The sequence below is a fragment of the Simochromis diagramma genome, unplaced genomic scaffold, assembly GCF_900408965.1.
Source record: "Simochromis diagramma unplaced genomic scaffold, fSimDia1.1 OVJJ01000355.1, whole genome shotgun sequence".
In the NCBI taxonomy this organism is placed as follows: Eukaryota; Metazoa; Chordata; class Actinopteri; order Cichliformes; family Cichlidae; genus Simochromis; species Simochromis diagramma.
Genome location: NW_024387174.1, coordinates 371,538 through 397,955, shown reverse-complemented (window position 1 = coordinate 397,955; position 26,418 = coordinate 371,538). Strand labels below are relative to the sequence as shown.

The following is a 26,418-nucleotide window of genomic DNA, read 5'->3' as shown; positions in this document are numbered from 1 at the left end:
TAAGTCACGTTCAAATTACTGGCGAGACAGAATCTCTCAAACTTCCGTATCCATTTGGACCACACCTGCGGCTTTGAAAAATCGGATGCTGGATGTCACACTCGGCCCTCTCTGTGCAGTTTCATCTGCCAAATTCTCCCTCTCGTTTTCAGTGAGCTCCGCAAAATACCGGTTCGTTCAGTCGAGGCTATATGGATCAGTACAGGACTTCTGAGACCATGTAATGTTATTGATTATACGCGGGTCCACTGTGTGATTCATAAACAACTCTTCATTTTTCCGTTCTTACTCTGATCCACATAACATCCCATTACTGTTCAAACCCACGGGTCTCGCCCTCTAGCTGCCTAACTACACTGACTGACTCTAACATCTATGCGATTACACCACAAAGCTGAAGTGCACTTGAGCGATGCTGCAGGACAATGATCCGAAACACATCGACAAGTCTACAAAATAAAAGCTTTGGAGTGTCCTAATCAAAGTTTGGACTTAAATGAGACTGAGATGCTTTGGCATGACCTTTAACATCCTGTCCATGTTTGAAAAATAAAAAAAAATAAAAAAATGTGGAATTGCGTAATCAAAGTCTGGATTTAAATCAGATTGAGATGCTTGGGTGTGGTTCTTTTTTTGCATGCAGAATAAAGTGAACCAGAGTCATATTCCTTTTTTGTGCACAAACTTGACCAAATAAAGATGATTTTGATTCTGACTCAAGAGATTCTGCAATAAGGAGTCAGCCAAAATTGCTCCATGACAATGCAAAAGACTCATCGTTAGTAACAATAAATTCTTGATTGGCGTTGATGTCTGGTACGGGAGGCCCAACCAGTTATTAGGTTTCAGGGATAATTATGTTTTGATGTTGAAAAGTGCAGAAAGTGTGAGAGTGAGTGCAAAGGTTTGAATACACAAGTCAGTTTGTAAGTTCACGAGCTCTCAACAACACTGATTATTTCTTTTATTTAAGCTTCATTAGTTTTAGAACAATGTAAAAGCCGACAACAAAAACAACAAATGGCAGAGATGAGATTATTTTGACTTCTTAAACGTAACAAGCAGATTTTCTGTTTGTTGTTAGTTTTTCAAAAGTAATGATAAAAGTTCACCTCCACTTTAAAGACTGCAGGTGCAAATAGTTTGACGGTTAATGGAAAATATTTCTGAAAGAAATGTTCATGTTTTTAGGAAGGCTGTAATCATTCAAAAATGATGGCAAACCACGTCCTTCCAGTATATCTACAGTATAATGTCACAGATGAGATCATCTCTGCCAAACTGGTCTGTCTGCAGTGTAGACCTGCTGTCCAATGAAAAACATTGAACACTATGGATAAAAACGGTCCCATGTGAAAATGTACGTTGATCACTGGCCATTCAAAATTTCTTGACATCAGTTTGTGCCCTGAAGCTGAAGTGCACTTGAGCGATGCAGCAGGACAATGATCCGAAACACATCGATAAGTCTACAAAATAAAAGCTTTGGAGTGTCCTAATCAAAGTTTGGACTTAAATGAGACTGCGATGCTTTGGCATGACCTTTAACATCCTGTCCATGTTTGAAAAAGAAAAAAAAAAGGTTGTGGAATTGCGTAATCAAAGTCTGGATTTAAATCAGATTGAGATGCTTGGGTGTGGTTCTTTTTTTGCATGCAGAATAAAGTGAACCAGAGTCAAATTCCTTTTTTGTGCACAAACTTGACCAAATAAAGATGATTTTGATTCTGACTCAAGAGATTCTGCAATAAGGAGTCAGCCAAAATTGCTCCATGACAATGCAAAAGACTCATCGTTAGTAACAATAAATTCTTGATTGGCGTTGATGTCTGGTACGGGAGGCCCAACCAGTTATTAGGTTTCAGGGATAATTATGTTTTGATGTTGAAAAGTGCAGAAAGTGTGAGAGTGAGTGCAAAGGTTTGAATACACAAGTCAGTTTGTAAGTTCACGAGCTCTCAACAACACTGATTATTTCTTTTATTTAAGCTTCATTAGTTTTAGAACAATGTAAAAGCAACAACAAAAACAACAAATGGCAGAGATGAGATTATTTTGACTTCTTAAACGTAACAAGCAGATTTTCTGTTTGTTGTTAGTTTTTCAAAAGTAATGATAAAAGTTCACCTCCACTTTAAAGACTGCAGATGCAAATAGTTTGACGGTTAATGGAAAATATTTCTGAAGGAAATGTTCATGTTTTTAGGAAGGCTGTAATAGTTCAAAAGAATGCTGCACCACATCCTTCCAGTATATCTACAGCATAACGTCACAGAAAAAGATAAACACCTCAAGCTGGTCTGTCTGCAGTGTAGACCTGGCACCCAATCAAAAACCTCTGACTCACACATACAAAAACAAGTAAACACCAGGTACTGAGGTGTTATGTAACTGACTTGATAAAAACACCTGAGGAAATATTCTGTGGACACAAATACTGTCCTCAGTTTAAATAGCAAATTCTAAAGATTATATTTAAAAGAAAACTTAAAACTGTTCTGGCATGAAATTCAAAATGAGTATATGTTCATATAAATAATTCATTTCTTAAAAAAAAAAAAATAAATTATATATATATATATATATATATATATATATATATATATATATATATATATATATATATATATATATATATGTATATATATATATAAGGTCTTGTATTGTCTCTGTCCCAGCCGATGAATTGGAAAACAAAAAACAAAAAAACAGTAACTAAATAAAAACAAATGCTACTTGAATACATACAAATATTCAACAGACCTTTAGAACAACTTGTAGATAAACGTTATCTAGTACAGTGCAGAACTGCTACAACACTGATTGTGATCATTTACAGATACAAAATAATAATAATATACAGATGTGAGCCAACTCATGTACAACTTTAAAAACATGTCTGTTTCAGTTTAGTAAACTTAGCAGTGTTTCCAAAGCAGTGAAACCAGAGTCCAGCATAGAGCGGCTGAGTGAATGTGGTCTGGACTCTGTGGAGGAGAGTCATGGTTTCAGAGACGCTGTAGAAGGACAAAATACCTGCTCTGTGATCCAGGTACACTCCTACTCTGGAGGAACGAGGACCTGAGACACGAGTTTGGATGTTGTTGTACCAAAATGTATAAATGTTGTTGTCACAATCTAATGACCAAGATTTGTCATTTCGTCCAAATCTACATTCATTCCCACTCCCTGTTCTGCTGATATTCTTGTATGCGACTGCTACATAAGCTCCGTTTCCTCTCCACTCCACCTCCCAGTAACAACGTCCACTCAGACTCTCTCTACTCAGGACCTGCCACATTATAGTGAATCTGTCTGGATGATCAGAATAAGACTGTTGTTGTTTCATTAATGTTGCTTTTCTGTTCCCCTCTGATAATAACAGCTGTTTGTTTGCTGTGTTTGGATCCAGTGTGATTTCACGTGAATATTTTAAGAATTCAGCTCTGGTCTTTGGCTCTGGTGGATCTGACAGTAAAACATCCACTTCAGTGACTGTCAGTGAGATGTTTGTCCATTCCTCTCTCAGAATGTCCTGTAGTTTATCTCTGACCTCTGACACAGCTGCTGTCACATCCTCAAAGTAGCTCAGAGGACGGATATTGATGCTGGATGAGTCTGTAGACTCACTGAGTGCTGACAGTGAGGGGTAGTTGTGTAGAAACTGGATGTGATCCTCTGTGTGTGAGAGCTGCTTCAGCTCAGCATCTTTCCTCTTCAGCTCAGTGATCTCCTGCTCCAGCTTCTCCTGAAGCTCTTTGACTCGACTCACTTCAGTTTCCTGTTGGGATCTGATCTGCTGCTTCACATCAGAGCTTCTTTTCTGGATGAGATGGATCAGCTCAGTGAAGATCTTCTCACTGTGCTCCACTGTTTGATCAGCAGACTGATTGATGGTCTCCACCTCCTGTTGAAGCAGCTTCACATCTTTCTCTCTGTCCTGGATTCTCTGCTGGATGTTTTGTCGACTCACCTCCAGCTCTCTCTGCCTCTCAGTCCTTTCTGCTGCAGCTGAGACTGTGTCGTGGCCTTTATGTTCATCCACAGAGCAGAGATAACAGATACTCTGCTGATCAGTACGGCAGAACATCTTCATCACCTCATCATGACGAGAGCAGATGTTCTCCTGGAGCTTCTTGGAGGGCTCCACCAGCTTGTGTTTCTTTAATGGAGCCACATCATAATGAGTCTGAATGTGTTTCTCACAGTAAGATGCCAGACAGAATAAACAGGACTTGAAGGCTTTCATTTTTCTTCCAGTGCAGACATCACAGGCCACATCTTCAGGTCCAGCATAGCAGTGATCAGCAGGAGCAGCTTGAAGCCTAATCCTCTCCAGCTCTTCCACCAACTCAGCTAACATGGTGTTTTTCATCAAGAAAGGCCTCGGTGTGAAAGTCTGTCTGCACTGAGGGCAGCTGTGAGCTTGCTTTGTATCTTCTGCATCCCAGTGGGCTTTGATACATCTCATGCAGTAGTTGTGTCCACAGGGAATAGTTGTGGGGTCCTTTAGTAGATCCAGACAGATCGAACAGCAGAATTTTATATGGTCGTTCTGAAATTCTAGCTCCGCCATTTCAGCTCTCAGTTTCATGCACAGCCAACATGTGTCTCTGTCTGCAATAATAGAAAAGTTTGTCTGAGCTTGCAGACAGACAAGCTGGTTACACCCACTCACAAATTTAAAGAACCTTGAACGTGAAGGAATGAGGAAATATGTACCGCGCGTGGAAGAGGGAAGTATCATCAGGGTTGGGTTTTTTAAATTTTTTTTTAGATACAGTTGTTCAAGATGCTGGACATGTTTTCATTTACAACAAACAGAAGTTTAACATAATTACGTGCTTTAATGACGTACATGTTATGATGCATTAATTATGTTATATTTCCACGTTAATAATATGCTTTAGTAAAGGGCACACCTATCGTAAGTCAGCAATGTTAACAAAATACTTGCTGTGCTGCCAATATTTGGGACACAAAACATTATTTTTTATATCACAAACAAACAGATAAGTAAAGACCAAGAACACAACAGAAATCTACCATCCAAGTTTGCATCTGGCCCTTCTTGTTTGCTGGGGTCATGGACACATTGAGTGTCACTCGAAGCAATTCAATTCAATTCAATTCAATTCAATTCAATTCAATTCAATTTAATTTATATAGCGCCAAATCACAACAAAAGTCACCTCAAGGCGCTTTATATTGTACAGTAGATACAGAGAAAAGCGCAACAATCATATGACCCCCTATGAGCAAGCAGTTTGGCGACAGTGGGAAGGAAAAACTCCCTTTTAACAGGAAGAAACCTCCGGCAGAACCAGGCTCAGGGAGGGGCGGGGCCATCTGCTGTGATTGGTTGGGGTGAGAGAAGGAAGACAGGATAAAGACATGCTGTGGAAGAGAGACAGAGATTAATAATAGATATGATTCAATGCAGAGAGGTCTATTAACACATAGTGAGTGAGAAAGGTGACTGGAAAGGAAAAACTCAATGCATCATGGGAATCCCCGGTAGCCTACGTCTATTGCAGCATAACTAAGGGAGGATTCAGGGTCACCTGGTCCAGCCCTAACTATATGCTTTAGCAAAAAGGAAAGTTTGAAGCCTAATCTTGAAAGTGGAGATAGTGTCTGTCTCCTGAATCCAAACTGGAAGCTGGTTCCACAGAAGAGGGGCCTGAAAACTGAAGGCTCTCCCTCCCATTCTACTTTTAAATACTCTAGGAACAACAAGTAGGCCTGCAGAGCGAGAGCGAAGTGCTCTAATAGGGTGATATGGTACTACAAGGTCATTAAGATAAGATGGGGCCTGATTATTTAAGACCTTGTGAGGAGCAGGATTTTGAATTCAATTCTGGATTTAACAGGAAGCCAATGAAGGGAAGCTCTCTCTTTCTAGTCCCTGTCAGGACTCTTGCTGCAGCATTTTGGATTAGCTGAAGGCTTTTCAGCGAGTTTTTAGGACATCCTGATAATAATGAATTAAAGTAGTCCGGCCTGGAAGTAATAAATGCATGAACTAGTTTTTCAGCGTCACTCTGAGACAGGATATTTCTAACTTTAGAGATGTTGCACAAATGGAAGAAAGCAGTCTTACATATTTGTTTAATATGTATGCTGCAGTGTCTTTAATCTAACCGCTGTGTATATTGCCACCAGATTATTTTTTTAAATCGTGGAAAGGGTTGCATCTAATTTGTTTCTCACCTCTCCTCCCGGCTACACCTGGCCTCCAGCTGGCAAAGGCCCAGGAACTGCAAAACCAGTCTGAGTCTTTATGACATCCTTTTATGGTAAGGTTGGTGAAAGGGAATGTGCCAAATGTAGTATCTGTTGGTTTCAAACATTTGCAGAATCGGAGTATTGTCTTAATATATTTGTCTTAATGTTCCCGCTGTTAACTTATTATCATTATATTCGAATGACAGATTGACTGGCTATTTGGTGAAGGGCTGCAACTCCTCGAGGATCAGTGTGTGCCAGTTTATGATGGAGAGTGGACCGTAGTGGCTTATTGTCAGGGGCCCTCGTTAAAGGTTTTTTTTCCCAGTGCCGAGTGGTTTCTCTGTAGTTAGGATTACCTTTAAATTACAGATGTTATTCTTCTTGGTTTCTTTGTTAAAATCTGTTCTGGCATTTATTAGTGACTTTTGTTGTTAAAATTTGTGTACCTCTTGATAAAATTTATGCAGCATATTAGGTTCAAAATTCAACACACTTGCTAGACTCATATTTACATGTTTGTCAGACTGGGTTTGTGAGGAATCAGAGCATAATTCGTAAACTGTGTGATTTAAAATGAAAAAAGGAGGGAATCCAAATCAACTCAGAAGAAAATTAAGTAACAAAAGCAAACCTTTTACGAGTTCAACACAAAACAGGAAATCCAACTTATGCAAAAACAGACATCTTGACAACAAGAAGCTCTATATACTAGAGTTGGATTAGATAACAGGACAGATGTGGGAATACTGCACTGAAAAACGAACGAGGGGCAGGCAAGCCCAAAGAACGAAAAAAAAAAAGCTTGAAAGTAAACACAAAATTTAAGATGTGAGAAAACAATCCAGCTAAATATGCGCCTTGTACTGTGAAGCAAGTTAAACAAATATCTAGAGTAGCTTTCTATCATCTGAATTTACTTAATCTCAAATCAGCAATCAATATTAAAGGTTACACAAAGCTGGTTGTCAACTCAGTTCTCCCAATCTAGCAACTGGCCTGGTCACATGTAAGTGGTGGTGTCGGCAGCATCTGACCAGTCACAACTATGGATGGAAGTATACTGGCTGCAGGAGGGCTGAAGGTTTAATATTAAAAGCACTGTATGAATACTTTAAGTACTAATCTACTCAAAAATGCAGATCGTGTAATTTAATAAACTTGCCAATATCACAACTCTATCATCAGGACAAAGATAAACTGATGGACTATAACTGAGTATTATATTAATGTTTGACAGATGGTTTTAGTTTTTATTCCTTCAGCTGCAGCTCAGATTTGAGAGCAACTAAAAAATTAATATTAAAAACAGCATTCAAATGTAGGCTTAATCGTGCATATATATATATATATATATATATATATATATATATATATATATATATATATATATAAGGGGTGCAATGATACACAAAATTCACGGTTCGGTTCGATACTTTGGTGTCACGGTTCAATATTTTTTCGATACAAAATAAAATGTTCATGCCTTTTTAATTTGTCATTTATTAAAATTATAAATATATATTTTAACTCAAAAGTACAGTTTTTAAATTTAATGTTGCTGAAACAAAAGTAATTAAAAAAATAAATATATCTCAGGGCTCTCAAAATTTCAAAATCCCTGGTAGCCCTTTGGGCAGGGACTTTTGGTAGCCCAAAATAAATGTAAGTAGCCCGAATAAAAAAGAGAGCAATTTTTTGATTGATGTTTTGTTTCCTGTTTTGTTTCCATTACAATATTATACATTAAAGTATAATATTCTAAAGGAAACAAAACATTAATCAAAAAATTGTTGAAAAACAAATTACAACATTGTATAAAAATTACAATCATCAACTCAAATACTTGGTTCTAATTGAACAGAAATTTCTATGAACTTGTAAGAACTGTGTAGGACATGAATCAGTCTGTGTCAGATCCTGAATTTGAAATTTCCGCTGAAGTCACGGGTAAGAGACAAGTGGAACCAAGATCGAGGCCATTTGTTTTTTGGAGTTTGCAAAGACTGCTAAATTTTGCCAGTGGTAGTTCACTCTTTGCAACATAGTACGCTGTTCTAAACAGATTTTTCAGGTTTATTTTTAGTATGTTATTTGCAATTGGTGTTTGTTCTGGGAAAGATATTGCAGACAGAGCAATAATGCGTTTCTTGCATTTCTCATGGCTTCTAATGGGGGCCTTTCTTAAAATGACTGGTCCCAGTAACAAAGGCGCTTGTTGACTCAGAAATCGAGAGAAAACCAACAACACACCCGGCAGAACATTATGTTATTTACACGGGTGCACATAAGTGGTCCGCATGTGCGCATTCGCTGTCAAAATAAAAGACGCGCACCAGATAAGAAGTTGCAACGCGCGTTTGCGTCCATATAAAAAGCACTGTTTTTGTCCACTAGAGTGGGATTTTCACGGCACATTCCGCACCACATCTCTGTGCGTTCATCATTTGTTTGAAGCCAGCTCACCTCCTGCAACCACTTTTCCGCGAATACGCGCTTCTTTTGTGGTTCGGACTCCTTCTGACATTTGTTTGGAGGTGGAGGAACACCAAAGTAATTGCTTAAAGGAGCTTCTTCGACATCTTTAAGAGTTTTAAACAAATGTCTGTCCTCCTCCAGAAAATCTTATGTATGCAAACACGCGTTGCAACTTCATATCTTGTGCACGTTTTTTTTTTTTTTTTGACAGCGAATGCGCACCTGCGGACCACTTATGTGCAGCCCTGGTTATATAGCTCGTCATATTGCAGCCACAGAAATTCTTTTGTCCATGAAACCATAAAGCTGCACTTTCTTTTTGCCTTATAGTCTGATTTGTCATAACTTTTCCGTTTTGTGGTAAGCTTTTCTTTGGCTGTCACTTCTTCACCCTGACCTGTCTTATTTGGCTCAGCAGAACTAAAATATAAATCCTGCTGCTTTTACACAAACACACACACACACACACACACACACACACACACACACACACACACACACATAACGGTCAGCGATTCTCTGCGCGATCAACCTCTCATATGTTTAAGCTTGCTGTGGGAGATTTCACTTGTCATGTTTGCATAGTAAGCTAACGATTGATAAGACGATGTCAGAGGAATTGGTGCGCAAATTATCATCACTCACCAATCAGTACTGTCGCTCTCTATACACAGTTCGCGCGATTGCAAAGTGAAAGCAAAAAACAAGCGCAAATTCAAACGCGATTTCAATATGTCACATATTGACAGTGGCTCACCGATGCCAATGACATAATTACCCAGCTACATTTCCGAAAGAATGCAAAAGCATTGACATATATTTTTCCTTCCTACAATAGATTTTGGTAGCCCGACTGGAAAAATCGCTAGCTCCGGGACGTCGGGCTAGCGATATTGCAAGCCCTGTATCTGATTGAGGAATCACTCATCTTTGGAAAAGAGAGTTTATTACAGAGAAATGGCTCTTTCCAAAATAAAAGCAATACTATACGCTTCTTCTGGGCTATATTCTCAGCAGCATATTGTAGCGGGTCAGGGCTGTTCGGGGTTCTGTTTGTACAGTTATGTTTTGTTTATGTTGCCATAGTGACCAGTGACGCCCTCTTGCTGCGACGGTGTGTCCTTCCGGGGTCAGAGGGCGCCCTGTGTGTTGTTGTTGTTGTTGCTGTGCGGTTGCCGCGCTGAGCAGTTAGCTAGCGGCAGTGTTCTTCTGCAGATGTCAATAAACGGCTGTGCTCCCTGGCTAGCTCACGGGAAGCAAGACCAAACGACACCTCCGTCTCCTCCTTGTCTGAGCTCGCCACAATATTAAACATATCAAGTCCCCATAAGGAGAATCATGTGCTAACAGCTGTCTAAATGACTCGGCTAAAGTTAGTAGCATGCTTGCTTTTTTTTGTCTGCTTCCACTTGTCTTTGCGCTAGGATGATGTCGGCGTAAATGTGCAGTCATATTCGTCGTGTTCCCACTAGTGCTGTCAGCGTTAATCTCGTTGGCAAATCTCCGTTAACGAGCTACCCCTGCGTGGGGCTAGACGGCCAACATGTTAACGAGCTAACTGCGCTAACACACTAGTTCCCACCCATGTAATTGAGCATTGCGTGGCACATCCAACATACTGTTTTACTTTAGTCCATGACGCGCTTGCCTTCAGGGTCATACTCACATGAAAACCAAAATAATTCCAAACGCCAGATCTGAATGAGGGTGGGGGAGGTTCAATTTGCCATGTTGCAAGGAGAGCTTAACTTCTGTCTCGCTAGCTTGCCCTGCGCTCTTCCTTCTGACGATGCTGTCTGTGTTGAATGCTCAGTGGATCTGCGCTCGACAGTGCAGCCTAGGCTGAGTAGTCGAACGCAGATTCACTGAGCGCTCAACACAGACAGCATCGTCAGAAGGAAAGTTGATAAAATAAATTACAAATTTTGTATTGTTCGATACATATGCGTACCGAACCGAAAGCACTGTATCGAACGGTTCAATATCGATACGAGTATCGTTGCACCCCTAATATATATATATATATATAACAAAAAACCAGTAACTAAATAAAAACAAATACCACTTGAATACATACAAATATTCAACAGACCTTTAGGACAACTTGTAGATAAACGTTATGTAGTACAGTGCAGAACTGCTACAACACTGATTATGATCATTTACAGATACAAAATAATAATAATATACAGATGTGAGCCAACTCATGTACAACTTTAAAAACATGTCTGTTTCAGTTTAGTAAACTTAGCAGTGTTTCCAAAGCAGTGAAACCAGAGTCCAGCATAGAGCGGCTGAGTGAATGTGGTCTGGACTCTGTGGAGGAGAGTCATGGTTTCAGAGACGCTGTAGAAGGACAAAATACCTGCTCTGTGATCCAGGTACACTCCTACTCTGGAGGAACGAGGACCTGAGACACGAGTTTGGATGTTGTTGTGCCAAAATATATAACTGTTGTTGTCACAATCTAATGACCAAGATTTGTCATTACATCCAAATCTACATTCATTCCCACTCCCTGTTCTGCTGATATTCTTGTATGCGACTGCTACATAAGCTCCGTTTCCTCTCCACTCCACCTCCCAGTAACAACGTCCACTCAGACTCTCTCTACTCAGGACCTGCCACATTATAGTGAATCTGTCTGGATGATCAGAATAAGACTGTTGTTGTTTCATTAATGTTGCTTTTCTGTTCCCCTCTGATAATAACAGCTGTGTGTTTGCTGTGTTTGGATCCAGTGTGATTTCACATGAATATTTTAAGAATCCAGCTCTGGTCTTTGGCTCTGGTGGATCTGACAGTAAAACATCCACTTCAGTGACTGTCAGTGAGATGTTTGTCCATTCCTCTCTCAGAATGTCCTGTAGTTTATCTCTGACCTCTGACACAGCTGCTGTCACATCCTCAAAGTAGCTCAGAGGACGGATATTGATGCTGGATGAGTCTGTAGACTCACTGAGTGCTGACAGTGAGGGGTAGTTGTGTAGAAACTGGATGTGATCCTCTGTGTGTGAGAGCTGCTTCAGCTCAGCATCTTTCCTCTTCAGCTCAGTGATCTCCTGCTCCAGCTTCTCCTGAAGCTCTTTGACTCGACTCACTTCAGTTTCCTGCTGGGATCTGATCTGCTGCTTCACATCAGAGCTTCTTTTCTGGATGAGATGGATCAGCTCAGTGAAGATCTTCTCACTGTGCTCCACTGTTTGATCAGCAGACTGATTGATGGCCTCCACCTCCTGTTGAAGCAGCTTCACATCTTTCTCTCTGTCCTGGATTCTCTGCTGGATGTTTTGTCGACTCACCTCCAGCTCTCTCTGCCTCTCAGTCCTTTCTGCTGCAGCTGAGACTGTGTCGTGGCCTTTATGTTCATCCACAGGGCAGAGATAACAGATACTCTGCTGATCAGTACGGCAGAACATCTTCATCACCTCATCATGACGAGAGCAGATGTTCTCCTGGAGCTTCTTGGAGGGCTGCACCAGCTTGTGTTTCTTTAATGGAGCCACATCATAATGAGTCTGAAGGTGTTTCTCACAGTAAGAGACCAGACAGAATAAACAGGATTTCACGGCTTTTAGCTTCATGCCAGAGCACAAATCACAGGCCACATCTTCAGGTCCAGCATAGCAGTGATCAGCAGGAGCAGCTTGGAGTCCAGTCTTCTTCAGCTCCTCCACTAAATCTGCTAACATGGTGTTTTTCATCAAGAAAGGCCTTGGTGTGAAAGTCTGTCGGCACTGAGGGCAGCTGTGAGCTTGCTTTGTATCTTCTGCATCCCAGTGGGCTTTGATACATCTCATGCAGTAGTTGTGTCCACAGGGAATAGTTGTGGGGTCCTTCAGTAGATCCAGACAGATTGAACAGCAGAATTTTATATGTTCGTTCTGAAATTCTAGCTCTGCCATTTCAGCTCTCAGTTTCATGCACAGCCAACATGTGTCTCTGTCTGCAATAATAGAAAAGTTTGTCTGAGCTTGCAGACAGACAAGCTGGTTACACCCACTCACAAATTTAAAGAACCTTGAACGTGAAGGAATGAGGAAATATGTACCGCGCGTGGAAGAGGGAAGTATCATCAGGGTTGGGTTTTAAAAAAATTTTTTTTTAGATACAGTTGTTCAAGATGCTCGACATATTTTCATTTACAACAAACAGAAGTTTAACATAATTACGTGCTTTAATGACGTACATGTTATGATGCATTAATTATGTTATATTTCCACGTTAATAATATGCTTTAGTAAAGGGCACACCTATCGTAAGTCAGCAATGTTAACAAAATACTTGCTGTGCCGCCAATATTTGGGACACAAAACATTATTTTTTATATCACAAACAAACAGATAAGTAAAGACCAAGAACACAACAGAAATCTACCATCCAAGTTTGCATCTGGCCCTTCTTGTTTGCTGGGGTCATGGACACATTGAGTGTCACTCGAAGCAATTCAATTCAATTCAATTTAATTTATATAGCGCCAAATCACAACAACAGTCACCTCAAGGCGCTTTATATTGTACAGTAGATACAGAGAAAAGCGCAACAATCATATGACCCTCTATGAGCAAGCACTTTGGCGACAGTGGGAAGGAAAAACTCCCTTTTAACAGGAAGAAACCTCCGGCAGAACCAGGCTCAGGGAGGGGCGGGGCCATCTGCTGCGACCGGTTGGGGTGAGAGAAGGAAGACAGGATAAAGACATGCTGTGGAAGAGAGACAGAGGTTAATAACAGATATGATTCAATGCAGAGAGGTTTATTAACACATAGTGAGTGAGAAAGGTGACTGGAAAGGAAAAACTCAGTGCATCATGGGAATCCCCGGTAGCCTACGTCTATTGCAGCATAACTAAGGGAGGATTCAGGGTCACCTGGTCCAGCCCTAACTATATGCTTTAGCAAAAAGGAAAGTTTGAAGCCTAATCTTGAAAGTAGAGATAGTGTCTGTCTCCTGAATCCAAACTGGAAGCTGGTTCCACAGAAGAGGGGCCTGAAAACTGAAGGCTCTCCCTCCCATTCTACTTTTAAATACTCTAGGAACAACAAGTAGGCCTGCAGAGCGAGAGCGAAGTGCTCTAATAGGGTGATATGGTACTACAAGGTCATTAAGATAAGATGGGGCCTGATTATTTAAGACCTTGTATGTGAGGAGCAGGATTTTGAATTCAATTCTGGATTTAACAGGAAGCCAATGAAGGGAAGCCAAAACAGGAGAAATATGCTCTCTCTTTCTATTCCCTGTCAGGACTCTTGCTGCAGCATTTTGGATTAGCTGAAGGCTTTTCAGCGAGTTTTTTAAGACATCCTGATAATAATGAATTGCAGTCGTCCAGCCTGGAAGTAATAAATGCATGAACTAGTTTTTCAGCGTCACTCTGAGACAGGATATTTCTAACTTTAGAGATGTTGCACAAATGGAAGAAAGCGGTCTTACATATTTGTTTAATATGTATGCTGCAGTGTCTTTAATCTAACCGCTGTGTATATTGCCACCAGATTATTTTTTTAAATCGTGGAAAGGGTTGCATCGAATTTGTTTCTCACCTCTCCTCCCAGCTACACCTGGCCTCCAGCTGGCAAAGGCCCAGGAACTGCAAAACCAGTCTGAGTCTTTATGACATCCTTTTATGGTAAGGTTGGTGAAAGGGAATGTGCCAAATGTAGTATCTGTTGGTTTCAAACATTTGCAGAATTATTGTCTTAATATATTTGTCTTAATGTTCCCGCTGTTAACTTATTATCATTATATTCGAATGACAGATTGACTGGCTATTTGGTGAAGGGCTGCAACTCCTCGAGGATCAGTGTGTGCCAGTTTATGATGGAGAGTGGACCGTAGTGGCTTATTGTCAGGGACCCTCGTTAAAGGTTTTTTTTCCCAGTGCCGAGTGGTTTCTCTGTAGTTAGGATTACCTTTAAATTACAGATGTTATTCTTCTTGGTTTCTTTGTTAAAATCTGTTCTGGCATTTATTAGTGACTTTTGTTGTTAACATTTGTGTACCTCTTGATAAAATGTATGCAGCATATTAGGTTCAAAATTCAACACACTTTCTAGACTCATATTTACATGTTTGTCAGACTGGGTTTGTGAGGAATCAGAGCATAATTCGTAAACTGTGTGATTTAAAATGAAAAAAGGAGGGAATCCAAATCAACTCAGAAGAAAATTAAGTAACAAAAGCAAACCTTTTACGAGTTCAACACAAAACAGGAAATCCAACTTATGCAAACACAGACATCTTGACAACAAGAAGCTCTATATACTAGAGTTGGATTAGATAACAGGACAGATGTGGGAATACTGCACTGAAAAACGAACGAGGGGCAGGCAAGCCCAAAGAACGAAAAAAAAAAGCTTGAAAGTAAACACAAAATTTAAGATGTGAGAAAACAATCCAGCTAAATATGCGCCTTGGACTATGAAGCAAGTTAAACAAATATCTAGAGTAGCTTTCTATCATCTGAATTTACTTAATCTCAAATCAGCAATCAATATTAAAGGTTACACAAAGCTGGTTGTCAACTCAGTTCTCCCAATCTAGCAACTGGCCTGGTCACATGTAAGTGGTGGTGTTGGCAGCATCCAACCAGTCACAACTATGGATGGAAGTATACTGGCTGCAGGAGGGCTGAAGGTTTAATATTAAAAGCACTGTATGAATACTTTAAGTACTAATCTACTCAAAAATGCAGATCGTGTAATTTAATAAACTTGCCAATATCACAACTCTATCATCAGGACAAAGATAAACTGATGGACTATAACTGAGTATTATATTAATGTTTGACAGATGGTTTTAGTTTTTATTCCTTCAGCTGCAGCTCAGCTTTGAGAGCAACTAAAAAATTAATATTAAAAACAGCATTCAAATGTAGGCTTAATCGTGCATATATATATATATATATATATATATATATATATATATATATATATCTGTGTGTGTGTGTTAAAATAACACAGTAGACTGTTGCAGTTTATTATTATAGGATTAGTTTGGATTAAAGTTTATTCTGTACTGGTCCATTGCTGCCCCCTAGTGACTAATGGAAAACAGAGCAGCCGTTTGTGAAACTGATGTTGCAGAGCACGTGTCTGTTTTCTGTCTTATCTTTTGTTGCGGAGCACACTCAGCCAGAATGTAAATAACAATTTTAAGGGGGAGCTAAAGACTTCTTGTCATCTTTTACCAGGTGGCAATGGTGTTGTACAATTACTTGAACCTCATTTACTCGTCGCCACATTTACTGATGTCCTGGATTTTTCAGAAACATCAGTGGAGCAGGATGCTAGGCCTAAAGAGACTGACAACCATCTTACCTGGAGGACTATGATGTGTGGTATCCAACAAGAACCATCTCACTCTGAGAGTAGAGAGTGTGCTGGGATGATCCCATCTGTCCAGTAAAAGGTGTTTTTCAAGTTCTTTCAAGTTTATTCAAGTTACCAGAATTACAGTTATCAGGGTGCTTCTTAGATGACATTGACAAAACTATTCTTTGAGGTTGAAGCCAACAAGGGGAAAACAACTTCAGGAAAACATGCTGAGACTTATAGAGGTGGTAATAAAACTGCAGCAAAGACCTGCTGCCCATTCCAGCAGATTCCCTTCATACGTCTGTCTCAGAATTAGATGTTATATTTGAAAGGAAAGGTTGAAAAATCTCTGTCATCTTTTCCTCTTCACGCCCAGCAGGACAGAATACAGGAGCAACATTTAATTTGGACTAAACGAGTAAACTGAATGTCAGGCGACTTGCATTAAAGTTGCAGCAACTGACTCCTACCCACTGCTGCGTTCTCCCCCAGCTCATGCGAGCCCACACTGACCCGTCAGACTGGTTTGAATTTGATATCCAAGTTGCTGACGGTAAAGCAGAGATGGCAGGGATAAAGATGAGAACAGCTTGTCACAGATAAAACAGATAAAGCCTAAATATTCTTCCATTCTGCTCAGTACTGATCCTGACAGCTGCAGTTGCTCCACAATTAATGACACCCTGTCTCATTGGGCCTCTAGCGTAAAATCGACCATCTTATTGGTACTGTCATTCAATAAAATACAGTAATAATGAATAATAACTGACCATAACCATTTAAAAAGTTGTCTTGTAGAGGTGCTTTACAGCTGCTCTCACAGGGATTCAGGTTGTTTTCTTTGGAACAAGAATTGCTGGAATCCAACACAATGACATGGCTTTCTGTAAGCGGACATAGTGGACATAACTCTGCAAAACTAGGTCGCTCTTCCTGACTGAAAGACAACAACAGAAATGAGCTGAAATGAGCAACTTTCTGTGGAATGTCAGTCGTCGTCTTCTTTCGGCCGCTCCCTTCAGGGGTTGCAGATCATTTTCCTCCATCTCTCCCAGTTATCTTCCTCTGTCACACCAACCCGCTGGATGTTTTCCTTCACTGCATCCATTAATCTTATCTTTGGTCTTTTACTCCTTTATTTCCTCCATCTCTAACCTCGTCTATCCTGGTCTTCAGCTTTGCCACCTCTAAGTCTCACTACCACTGTGTAAACCCTCCCTTTCACTCTTGCTACTGTCCTCCTGTTACAAATCACTCCTGTGCACTGTCTGTCTTTACATGGTTGACCTCTAGCCAGTACACATTTCAAATCCTGGACTGAAAGTCAATGCCAAGATGCTTCCTGGCACAAAGTGACAACATTCAGAGCTACTGTTAGATTGTGAGGCACATTTTAAGGGAGGAGAGAAACAATTTAGCAGAAAATTCAAGGAAATGTGATCTACTCTGTAGGAGCAGCTGGCTAAACAACAGATAAGTTTGAGCAACATCATTTTGAAGGCATGTGTGCGATAAGATCAGTAAACTCAGCACTGGAAGTCTGTCGTGGCACAAACTGTTACAACAGAAGTAATGAGGACTGTGCTGCAAAGACAGAGTACTGGAGTCAAAGACATTAGGTTCTGTATTATTTATCACTCATTTTATTCAGTGACGATATTTCCCAGAGAACTGATTGGTCAGTGTGCGGTGATTTATATGTGTTGATCTCTAATCTGGAACCTAACCAGTGTTACACCACAAAGGAAGTTAACACAGGCTGGCTTAAATTGCCTTAGCTGGCTCAACAGAACATGAAAACCACATATTGCCTTAGCACACGTCTAACATGAATCCACAGGTTTAGATTTTTCATTACCCCACTAATGTTGTTTACAGTTCCCAAGATATTAAATAAAGTTTTACTCTTTGGGACACACCATATACTGATCTGACAGCTGGGTAACCTTTGAACTCAACGTTTTTATATTTAGAGCACTCAACCCACATCCAGCAGACTCATGGTGTATAATAAAATGCTCTATAAACCTCTACACTTACTACATTTTCATGTCCTTTTGAACTGAGCTCCTGCTGAGAGTCTGCAGCAGCATAACCTGTGCATCGTGTTTGTGTTTAAGTCCGAATCCGAACACTCTTTAAATCCCAAATTGTTAATAAAGCTCTGCCAAACAGGACCACAGGAACTATAATACAGACCGAGGCATATTTATGCAAACGTAGAATGCATGATAGCAAAAACAACTGTTTCTAAAATATTTTTTAATACAGTTCAACTATATAATTTCAAATATTCTTCCTTAAAATGAGATAACACATTGTTTCAGGTGTGTTTAACAGACACAGTTGCAGTTAAAAGTGATTTACAGAAGTCAATGAACAGCTTGCAGCATTATCCATGGTTTACGACACACTTATACACACGTATGTGTTTAAAACATGATGCATTGAGTATTTCTTCTTCAGTCACCTTCTTAACTCACTACCTCTCTGCATTGAATAATATCTGATATTAATATCTGGCTGTCTTCCACAGCATGTCTTTATCCTGTCTTCCTTTTCTCACCCCCAAGTAGTCGCAGCAGATGGCCCCGCCCCTCCCTGAGCCTGGTTCTGCCGGAGGTTTCTTCCTGTTAAAAGGGAGTTTTTCCTTCCCACTGTCACCAAAGTGCTTGCTCATAGGGGGTCATATGATTGTTGGGTTTGTGTCTGTATGTATTATTGTATTATTGTCTACCTTACAATATAAAGCGCCTTGAGGTGACTGTCGTTGCGATTTCGCGATGTGTATAAACAAAATTGAATAGAAAATTAAATTGAAAACATGAACAAAGTGAGTTGCTATAGAAATGTGTGATTATTATGATTTTGTTAAAGAAATGTGTACAAGTATGTGTAAAAATAAACAATAAGTGAAATGAAAATGAATGAATTAATAAAAGAGTCAGCTTGAATTATTTCTCTGTAATGAAGCTGTTTTAGTGAAAGAAAAGGCCTATCTGACTGATGAATGTCCTGGGTTGTTCTGCTCTGAATGAACTTTGACCTTTGTGGTGCTTTAGGAGGAAAACCACTTCAGTTTTCTCCTCAAACTAGTTTCACATATTCTGTATCAAATCTGAATGAGATCCTGGAATGAAGGGTTTGTTCATACCTCAAAACTTTTCATTTAAAAAAGCATCCATTTGTCCACACATTAAAATAAATTATGTCATCATTCATTACTTACATAGAAGAAACAACTTGTTTGTTAATTTACAAAACAAGAAAATATTTTGTCTCCCAAATGATAGATGCAAACGTAATAATATATTTAGGATATGATAAACAGAGTATATGTGTTAAAGGCAGGTCTGGTGATTACTTTTAGACCTGTGAAGTGGAAGAGAGACAAACAACATAGATATACATAAAAACAAATGTTAAACAATCATTTAGAGCACAGAGAAGTTTTCAATTTCATTTTATGAAGTCCAAATTGTCAAATGTTTCACTGACTTTCCATCTCTGTGTTGTAATAAAAGACAAAGTGCAGATTTAAACACACCTCATTATGGATGACTTCAGTCTATCTGATTTCGCAAAAGTTTCCTGCATCACCTTCAAGCCAAAGTCCGACATAGACTGGCTGACTGAATGTGGTCTTGACCCTGAGGAGGTGACTCATGTTTTCAGAGATGGTGTAGAAAGACAAAACACCTGCACTGTGATCCAGGTACACTCCTAATCTGGAACACCGAGGACCTGAGACAGGAGTTTGGCTGTTGTTGTACCAAAGTGTATAAGTATCTTTGGAAAAATTCAATGCCCAAGATTTGTCATTTCGTCCAAATCCACATTTTTTCCAGCTCTGCTCTCTGTTGATATTCTTGTATGCGACTGCTACATAAACTCCTCCCCCTCTCCTCTCCACCTCCCAGTAACAACGTCCAGTCAGACTCTCTCTACTCAGGACCTGCCAACATTTAGTGATCTGTCTGGATGATCAGAATAAAACTGATCTTGTTTCATTAACGTTACTCTTTTGTTCCCCTTTGATAACAACAGATATGTGTGCGCTGTGTTTGGATCCAGTTGTGATTCACGTGAATATTTTAAGAATTCAGCTCTGGTCTTTGGCTCTGGTGGATCTGGCACTAAAACATCCACTTCAGTGACTGTCAGTGAGATTTTTGTCCAGTCCTCTCTCAGAATGTCCTGTAGTTTATCTCTGACCTTTGAAACAGCTGCTGTCACATCCTCAAAGAACTTCAGAGGATGGATATTGATGCTGGATGAGTCTGTAGACTCACTGAGTGCTGACAGTGAGGAATAGTTGTGTAGAAACTGGTTGTGATCCTCTGTGTGTGAGAGCTGCTTCAGCTCAGCATCTTTCCTCTTCAGCTCAGTGATCTCCTGCTCCAGCTTCTCCTGAAGCTCTTTGACTCGACTCACTTCAGTTTCCTGCTGGGATCTGATCTGCTGCTTCACATCAGAGCTTCTTTTCTGGATGAGATGGATCAGCTCAGTGAAGATCTTCTCACTGTGCTCCACTGTTTGATCAGCAGACTGATTGATGGCCTCCACCTCCTGTTGAAGCAGCTTCACATCTTTCTCTCTGTCCTGGATTCTCTGCTGGATGTTTTGTCGACTCACCTCCAGCTCTCTCTGCCTCTCAGTCCTTTCTGCTGCAGCTGAGACTGTGTCGTGGCCTTTATGTTCATCCACAGAGCAGAGATAACAGATACTCTGCTGATCAGTACGGCAGAACATCTTCATCACCTCATCATGACGAGAGCAGATGTTCTCCTGGAGCTTCTTGGAGGGCTCCACCAGCTTGTGTTTCTTTAATGGAGCCACATCATAATGAGGCTGAAGGTGTTTCTCACAGTAAGAAACCAAACACACTAGACAGGATTTCACGGCTTTTAGCTTCATGCCAGAGCACAAATCACAGGCCACGTCTTCAGGTCCAGCATAGCAGTGATCAGCAGGAGCAGCTTGGAGTCCAGTTGTCTTCAGCTCCTCCACTAAATCTGCTAACATGGTGTTTTTCACCAGGACAGGCCTCGGTGTGAACGTCTGTCTGCACTGAGGGCAGCTGTAGATTTTCTTCTTTTCCTCTTCATCCAAAAGCCATTAATACAGTTCATGCAGTAGTTGTGTCCACAGGGAATAGTCACCGGATCCTTCAGTAGATCCAAACAGATCGAACAAGAGAAGTTTTTCTCGGTCCAGCTGAACTCCTTTCTGCGCCATTTCACCCAACAGTGTCAGCGACTGTCTGAGTTTCTTTTTCCTTATAACCAAAACTACGCTGAGCTGTTATGTAAGCAACATACCTTTCTGCCAGTAAATGGGTCTCTGCCAGCCCTCTTACGACAAGACCAGCCTGTTGATCAAACTGCAGAATTGAAGGGAAAAAGCAAACAGGTGGACCACAAAAGAAATAAAGTGTTAGAGAGTGAGAAGAATAGGAGGATTATCAGGTTTTAAAATTCTAACTTAAAGACTTTGGTCACCTTAATTTTTAGATGGTAAATAAAAATAAAGTTGTATACAAGCGATTACTTAAAACTCTAGTCGTTTTGTCAGCTTATAGACCAATGTGACCTTTAGTCCAGCAGGAAAGCTGTAAGCTTACTCTCAGCTGTCATGCATGTAAGGTGGGGGTATGCTCCTGGATAGGTGTCCAGGCCAGCTAGACAACATTTAGACATTTCAACTAAATATTCCAATCACAGGCCAAATGAGGGTATTGTGAAAATGTGGTAGGGTTACTTTGACTAAGGTAAGGCCCCAATTCCACAGGCATAGAGACCAGTCTTAAAATGTATTGGTTACATAGTAAGGTACAATGCAGTCAGGCACAGCTTTGGCAGCGTTTCCAGTTTTGTGTACTTTGAATGGCATCAGTCATGTTTGAACCTATAGCAACGCAACAAGAGATCCTTTCTTTCAGTAAACACAGTGTACTAGGCTTTTGTTGTCAAAGGGAGGATGGATGTTATGCAAACTTAAGCTGCATTAAATGAGCTCCTATATAACAGTAGCTTGATTGATAACATACAAATGCAAATATAGTTGTCACCTGACTCTGCAGCTGAACCTGTTGGAGACCGATCCAGAGCTGAGTGAATCTGGCTGTATGATAATCATGTGATTTGATTTCAACAATATGAAGAGGCTGCGGGACATAAATGAAGGTTAAACAAGTTAACTTGTGTTATCCACAATCAAACAAGACCGTCCTGATAAGTTTCAACCTTTGAAACAGTTTGTATCTTTGAACTGTGATTGACTGGCCACCAGAAATTCAGAGAAACGACATATAGACACCGTTGAAAACAGAGTGTCAATAGAGTGTGTTGAAAATGTTGATGTCAGGAACAAACCGAAATTACAGGGCCAGTTAAATGTAAGCTTGTGAAAATAGTTGAAAAATTAAAGGGAAACGTCATCACACGACTCCAATCACACAGAAAATGTCTAAAGCAAGTCCTGTTTTTCAATTCTACAATGTTAGTGTCAGAGTCTGCGAGGCAGGAGGAGCAGACACAGGCAAGGAGACGGGACTGAACTGGAACAAAGAGCGAGTCTTTATTTGGCTGGTAACAAGAGATACACATGAAACTGTGAAGACTGTGAAAAACAAAGAAGCTATGACAACAATGTCTTTAAACTATGACATTTAACTATGACATGCGCTATGATCTTAAACTATGACTAGACGTGGAAACACAGATGTTCTGACAAAGACAGAATAAAACACAGACTAAATACACACCAGGACTGATCAGGGGAAGTGGAAACACACAAGGAAACAGCTGACACAAATGCACATAATGACACACAGTGGAGTTGTAAAGCTAAGCACACTGGCCAAGGGAAACACAGGACCTTTACAAAATAAATAGAAAACGTAGACAAGACAATACCAGCTTAACAGATTTGGCACACATGAAAAACTAGACAGGAACCCAAACACAGAAACCAAGGAGACAGTGATAAATAATGGCCGAGCTCATCCTCAACTAAAACCGAAATAAAAATCACACAAATTATAATCACAAATCTAACATAAGACAAATACAAACTACACTCAGAACGCCAGGTCAGAGGCCCGGCCTGTGACAGTTAGATGGTGCAGCTCCAGACCAAAATAACTGAGTAACGAACGATACACTCGTACAGGACGCCATGATTTATTAGCAGGATGAAGGCAGGGTTGTGCATCACTTTCAGGCTGTTAACCTGCAGGAAGACAAAACTTCACTGAGCCTTCAGCAGCTTCAGCATCATCAGTAAAGACAGATTTAAATATGTGTAATATCACACTGTGTCATAAACTGTAATACTGATGCTGCATTCAGGGACCATGGGACAGATGGATTAGAAAAGTTACCTGTTGAAAAAGATCATAGAACACTTTATTGCTGCTGAAAACAGAAGGAATGATGTAAAAATCGTGTTTATTATAAAACCCGGACCTAGAGCGGCTGAGTGAATGTGGTCTGGACTCTGTGGAGGAGAGTCATGGTTTCAGAGACGCTGTAGAAGGACAAAACACCTGCTCTGTGATCCAGGTACACTCCTACTCTGGAGGAACGAGGACCTGAGACAGCTCTGGTCTTTGGCCTGGTTGTGTGAGTAAAGCCTCCACTTCAGTGACTGCTAATGAAATAAATTTTTTACTTGTGGTGCTTTTTTAAAAGACGTTTATAAAACAGTTTGGAACAAATTGATTAAAATAGCAACCCTGTTTTGAGCCCCTTGCTGCTCCTGCTGTGGATGATTAGGTTTTGCTGTTTGTTTTGTGAATTGAATAAATAATTTGGGGTTTCATCAAACACAAGAAAACAATAAATAAGAGAATACAGTCACTTCATGTACTACACATACGATGTGTATTATTTTTATTCTTATTTATTACCAATTCTACTGTCTTAGTCTGTGATGCTCCTTCATGGTTCGAGCTCCAACAGAAGCTGAGTTTCAAACCCTGTTTTGAGCCCCTTGCTGCTCCTGACTGTGGAGGTTTTGCTGTTTCTTTTGTAATTTGTTTTTTTTTTGGAGGACTTGGGTTTGCCCTTAAGGTGGACTAGAGTAGCTGCCTTGGCAGAGGTTTGCACTCTCAGAGTGCGTCCTGTTGACACTGGTCTGCTCTGGTGGCATCCTGTCCACTCATATCTTATCTTCCCACTAAAGAGCCATTTCAAATAAATGAATCTTCTTATATGGTACAGTACAGTTCAGCTGTGGGTGTGGCAGCCTGCTATTGAATGTACAAGACTTATCCGTAGGTTACGGCATGACATTGAAAACAATATAAATACATATGTACGAGCTAAAGCTGTTGCTCTCAGTCCCTAAATCACGGCTGAAACTTAGAGGAGACCGAGCGTTCTCTATTGTGGCCCCGAAGGTTCGGGATGATCTTCCTCTTCACATTAGGCCGTCTACATCAATGGTGGTAAATCTCATTAAAACTCATTTTTATTTGCTGGCCTTTGACTCAGTCGGTAACAGGAACTGTTATTTTTTGTTATTTATGTACAGTATTTGTTATTTTTATTGTACTTTTTATATTTCTGCTGTACAGCACTTTGGTCAGCCATGTGTTGTTTTTAAGGTGCTGTATGAATAAATTATGGTATGTATGGGGTTACTTGAGTTCATATATGTATTTAACAATACAGCTACAATACAGTAAAAAGCATAAACTTTAAATGGCCTTCTGTCAGGGTTCCTGGGTCGCTGACAGAGTGTTTTCTGTTTATGTTCGGTTCCTTTTTCACCTGTTCATATTTCCTGCTTGTCTGTGCCTCCTGTCCACATGCATTATGTTCTAGTTCTCTTCCTGTGTGGCATCAGTTCAATCACGTTCAGCTGTGTATTCCCTTGTTGTGTCATTGTTGATGTTGCCGTTACGGTCGTGCGTGTTTTCAGTTTGGTGTTCGTTCATGTTCTGTTCATCCATTCTCAATAATAAACAGCCTTCAGTTCATCACTCATCCACGAGTCCTGCGTTTGGGTCCTCTTTTCCTTCCCTCCACACCACAAAGCCTGACACCTTCAGCATTTTTATTCATTTACTTGAACTTTTTTGTTGTTTTCTTGTCTGTGTTACAGCTTGTTGGATTGATTTTTTCCAGGAAATCTACTTTTAAGTCAAATTTTTGAAATGTAGTGCTTTTTACCCTTACATGTCATCCATACAGTTGATGCATTTTGCATGCTTTTGATTCTTTGTCATAAAATCCTCATACAACAATATGTGGGTTTTTTTTTTTTTAGCTTTTTTTTCATAAATGACCTAATCAGCTTGACCCTTTTCCCAAAATGATCTAACATTGAATTATTTTCAGGATTTCAATCATTTTAATGCCAGTTTAAATATTTAAATTATTAAGACTTTATTCAAACCAACACAAAAAAACTAAATATTTTTCATGCAATAAATAGTTCACCATGTCACATGATTACATATTATTTTTTGTGTCATGCAAAGTACATCCATGGACAAAAATGTGCATGAACAAAATCTGTTCATTTTCTCATATGAATATAATCTCATATAAATCGTATTCCCTGATTATGAAACGGTTTCAGTTCACTCTTAAACTTAATTTTTTTGTGGGAGATCCTAGAATGAAGACAAAGGACTGTGACATTCTTTTAATTATTAAAACCTTCAATTTGTTTGTCAGCTTAGACAACAAAATCATAAGTATTTGGTGTGCTAAACATAAATATAATTCTCTATCCTTTCTTTATATACTGATACAAAAAACTGTGTGAACATTTCTTTAAAGGGGGTCTGCCCATGTCTCTGTTCTTGAAAGTGGAACAGAAACAACAAGGTAAATTTACATCAATACAAATATTCATTTACACATTTGGAGCACAGAGATGTTTCCATTTTCATGTAAAAAATAATTTTACAAATTAAAAACATTATGCGCGATGATAGCCTCCATGGCTAAACAGACAAAGGAATAATCTCCAGAGAATAAACTGCAAAACATCAGGAGAACAACTGGAAAATGTTGAGGTACCACCCACAATGTTGACTGACAGCTGATCTCTGTGCAGAACAAAAATGGCGCAACAGTGATGGAGAAAACATTAAATGCAGATTTATATGAATATGAAATTATATTATAATTTACAGAATTTAGCGCTTATTACACCAGAGTAAAGCCAAAGTCCAGCATAGAGCGGCTGAGTGAATGTGGTCTGGACTCTGTGGAGGAGAGTCATGGTTTCAGAGACGCTGTAGAAGGACAAAATACCTGCTCTGTGATCCAGGTACACTCCTACTCTGGAGGACTGAGGACCTGAGACAGGGGTTTGGATGTTGTTGTACCAAAATGTAAACTGTTTTGTAATAATTGAATGCCCAAGATTTTTCATT

At 39.9% G+C, this 26,418-nt stretch overlaps 2 protein-coding genes and 1 pseudogene across 2 annotated transcripts; all 3 read right to left on the bottom strand.

Annotated features, from left to right (window-relative positions):
- Nucleotides 1-2,624: 2,624 nt before the first annotated feature.
- Nucleotides 2,625-4,683, bottom strand: LOC120744898 (tripartite motif-containing protein 16-like). Its single transcript, XM_040049496.1, has one exon. The coding sequence runs from the start codon at nt 4,592-4,594 to the stop codon at nt 2,888-2,890; it is 1,707 nt and encodes a 568-aa protein (XP_039905430.1). The 5' UTR covers nt 4,595-4,683; the 3' UTR covers nt 2,625-2,887.
- A 6,114-nt stretch (nt 4,684-10,797) lies between these two features.
- Nucleotides 10,798-12,626, bottom strand: LOC120744896 (tripartite motif-containing protein 16-like). The gene has a single exon (XM_040049495.1). It carries the CDS (start codon nt 12,609-12,611, stop codon nt 10,923-10,925), a length of 1,689 nt encoding a protein of 562 aa, XP_039905429.1. The 5' UTR covers nt 12,612-12,626; the 3' UTR covers nt 10,798-10,922.
- A 6,762-nt stretch (nt 12,627-19,388) lies between these two features.
- Nucleotides 19,389-21,260, bottom strand: LOC120744876 (annotated as a pseudogene).
- Between the last annotated feature and the right edge of the window lie 5,158 nt (nt 21,261-26,418).

What these genes read in the sequence shown, in the direction of transcription:
- LOC120744898 (XM_040049496.1), bottom strand. Translation starts at nt 4,594, where the DNA reads ATGAAACTGAGAGCTGAAATGGCGGAGCTAGAATTTCAGAACGACCAT.
- LOC120744896 (XM_040049495.1), bottom strand. Translation starts at nt 12,611, where the DNA reads ATGGCAGAGCTAGAATTTCAGAACGAACATATAAAATTCTGCTGTTCA.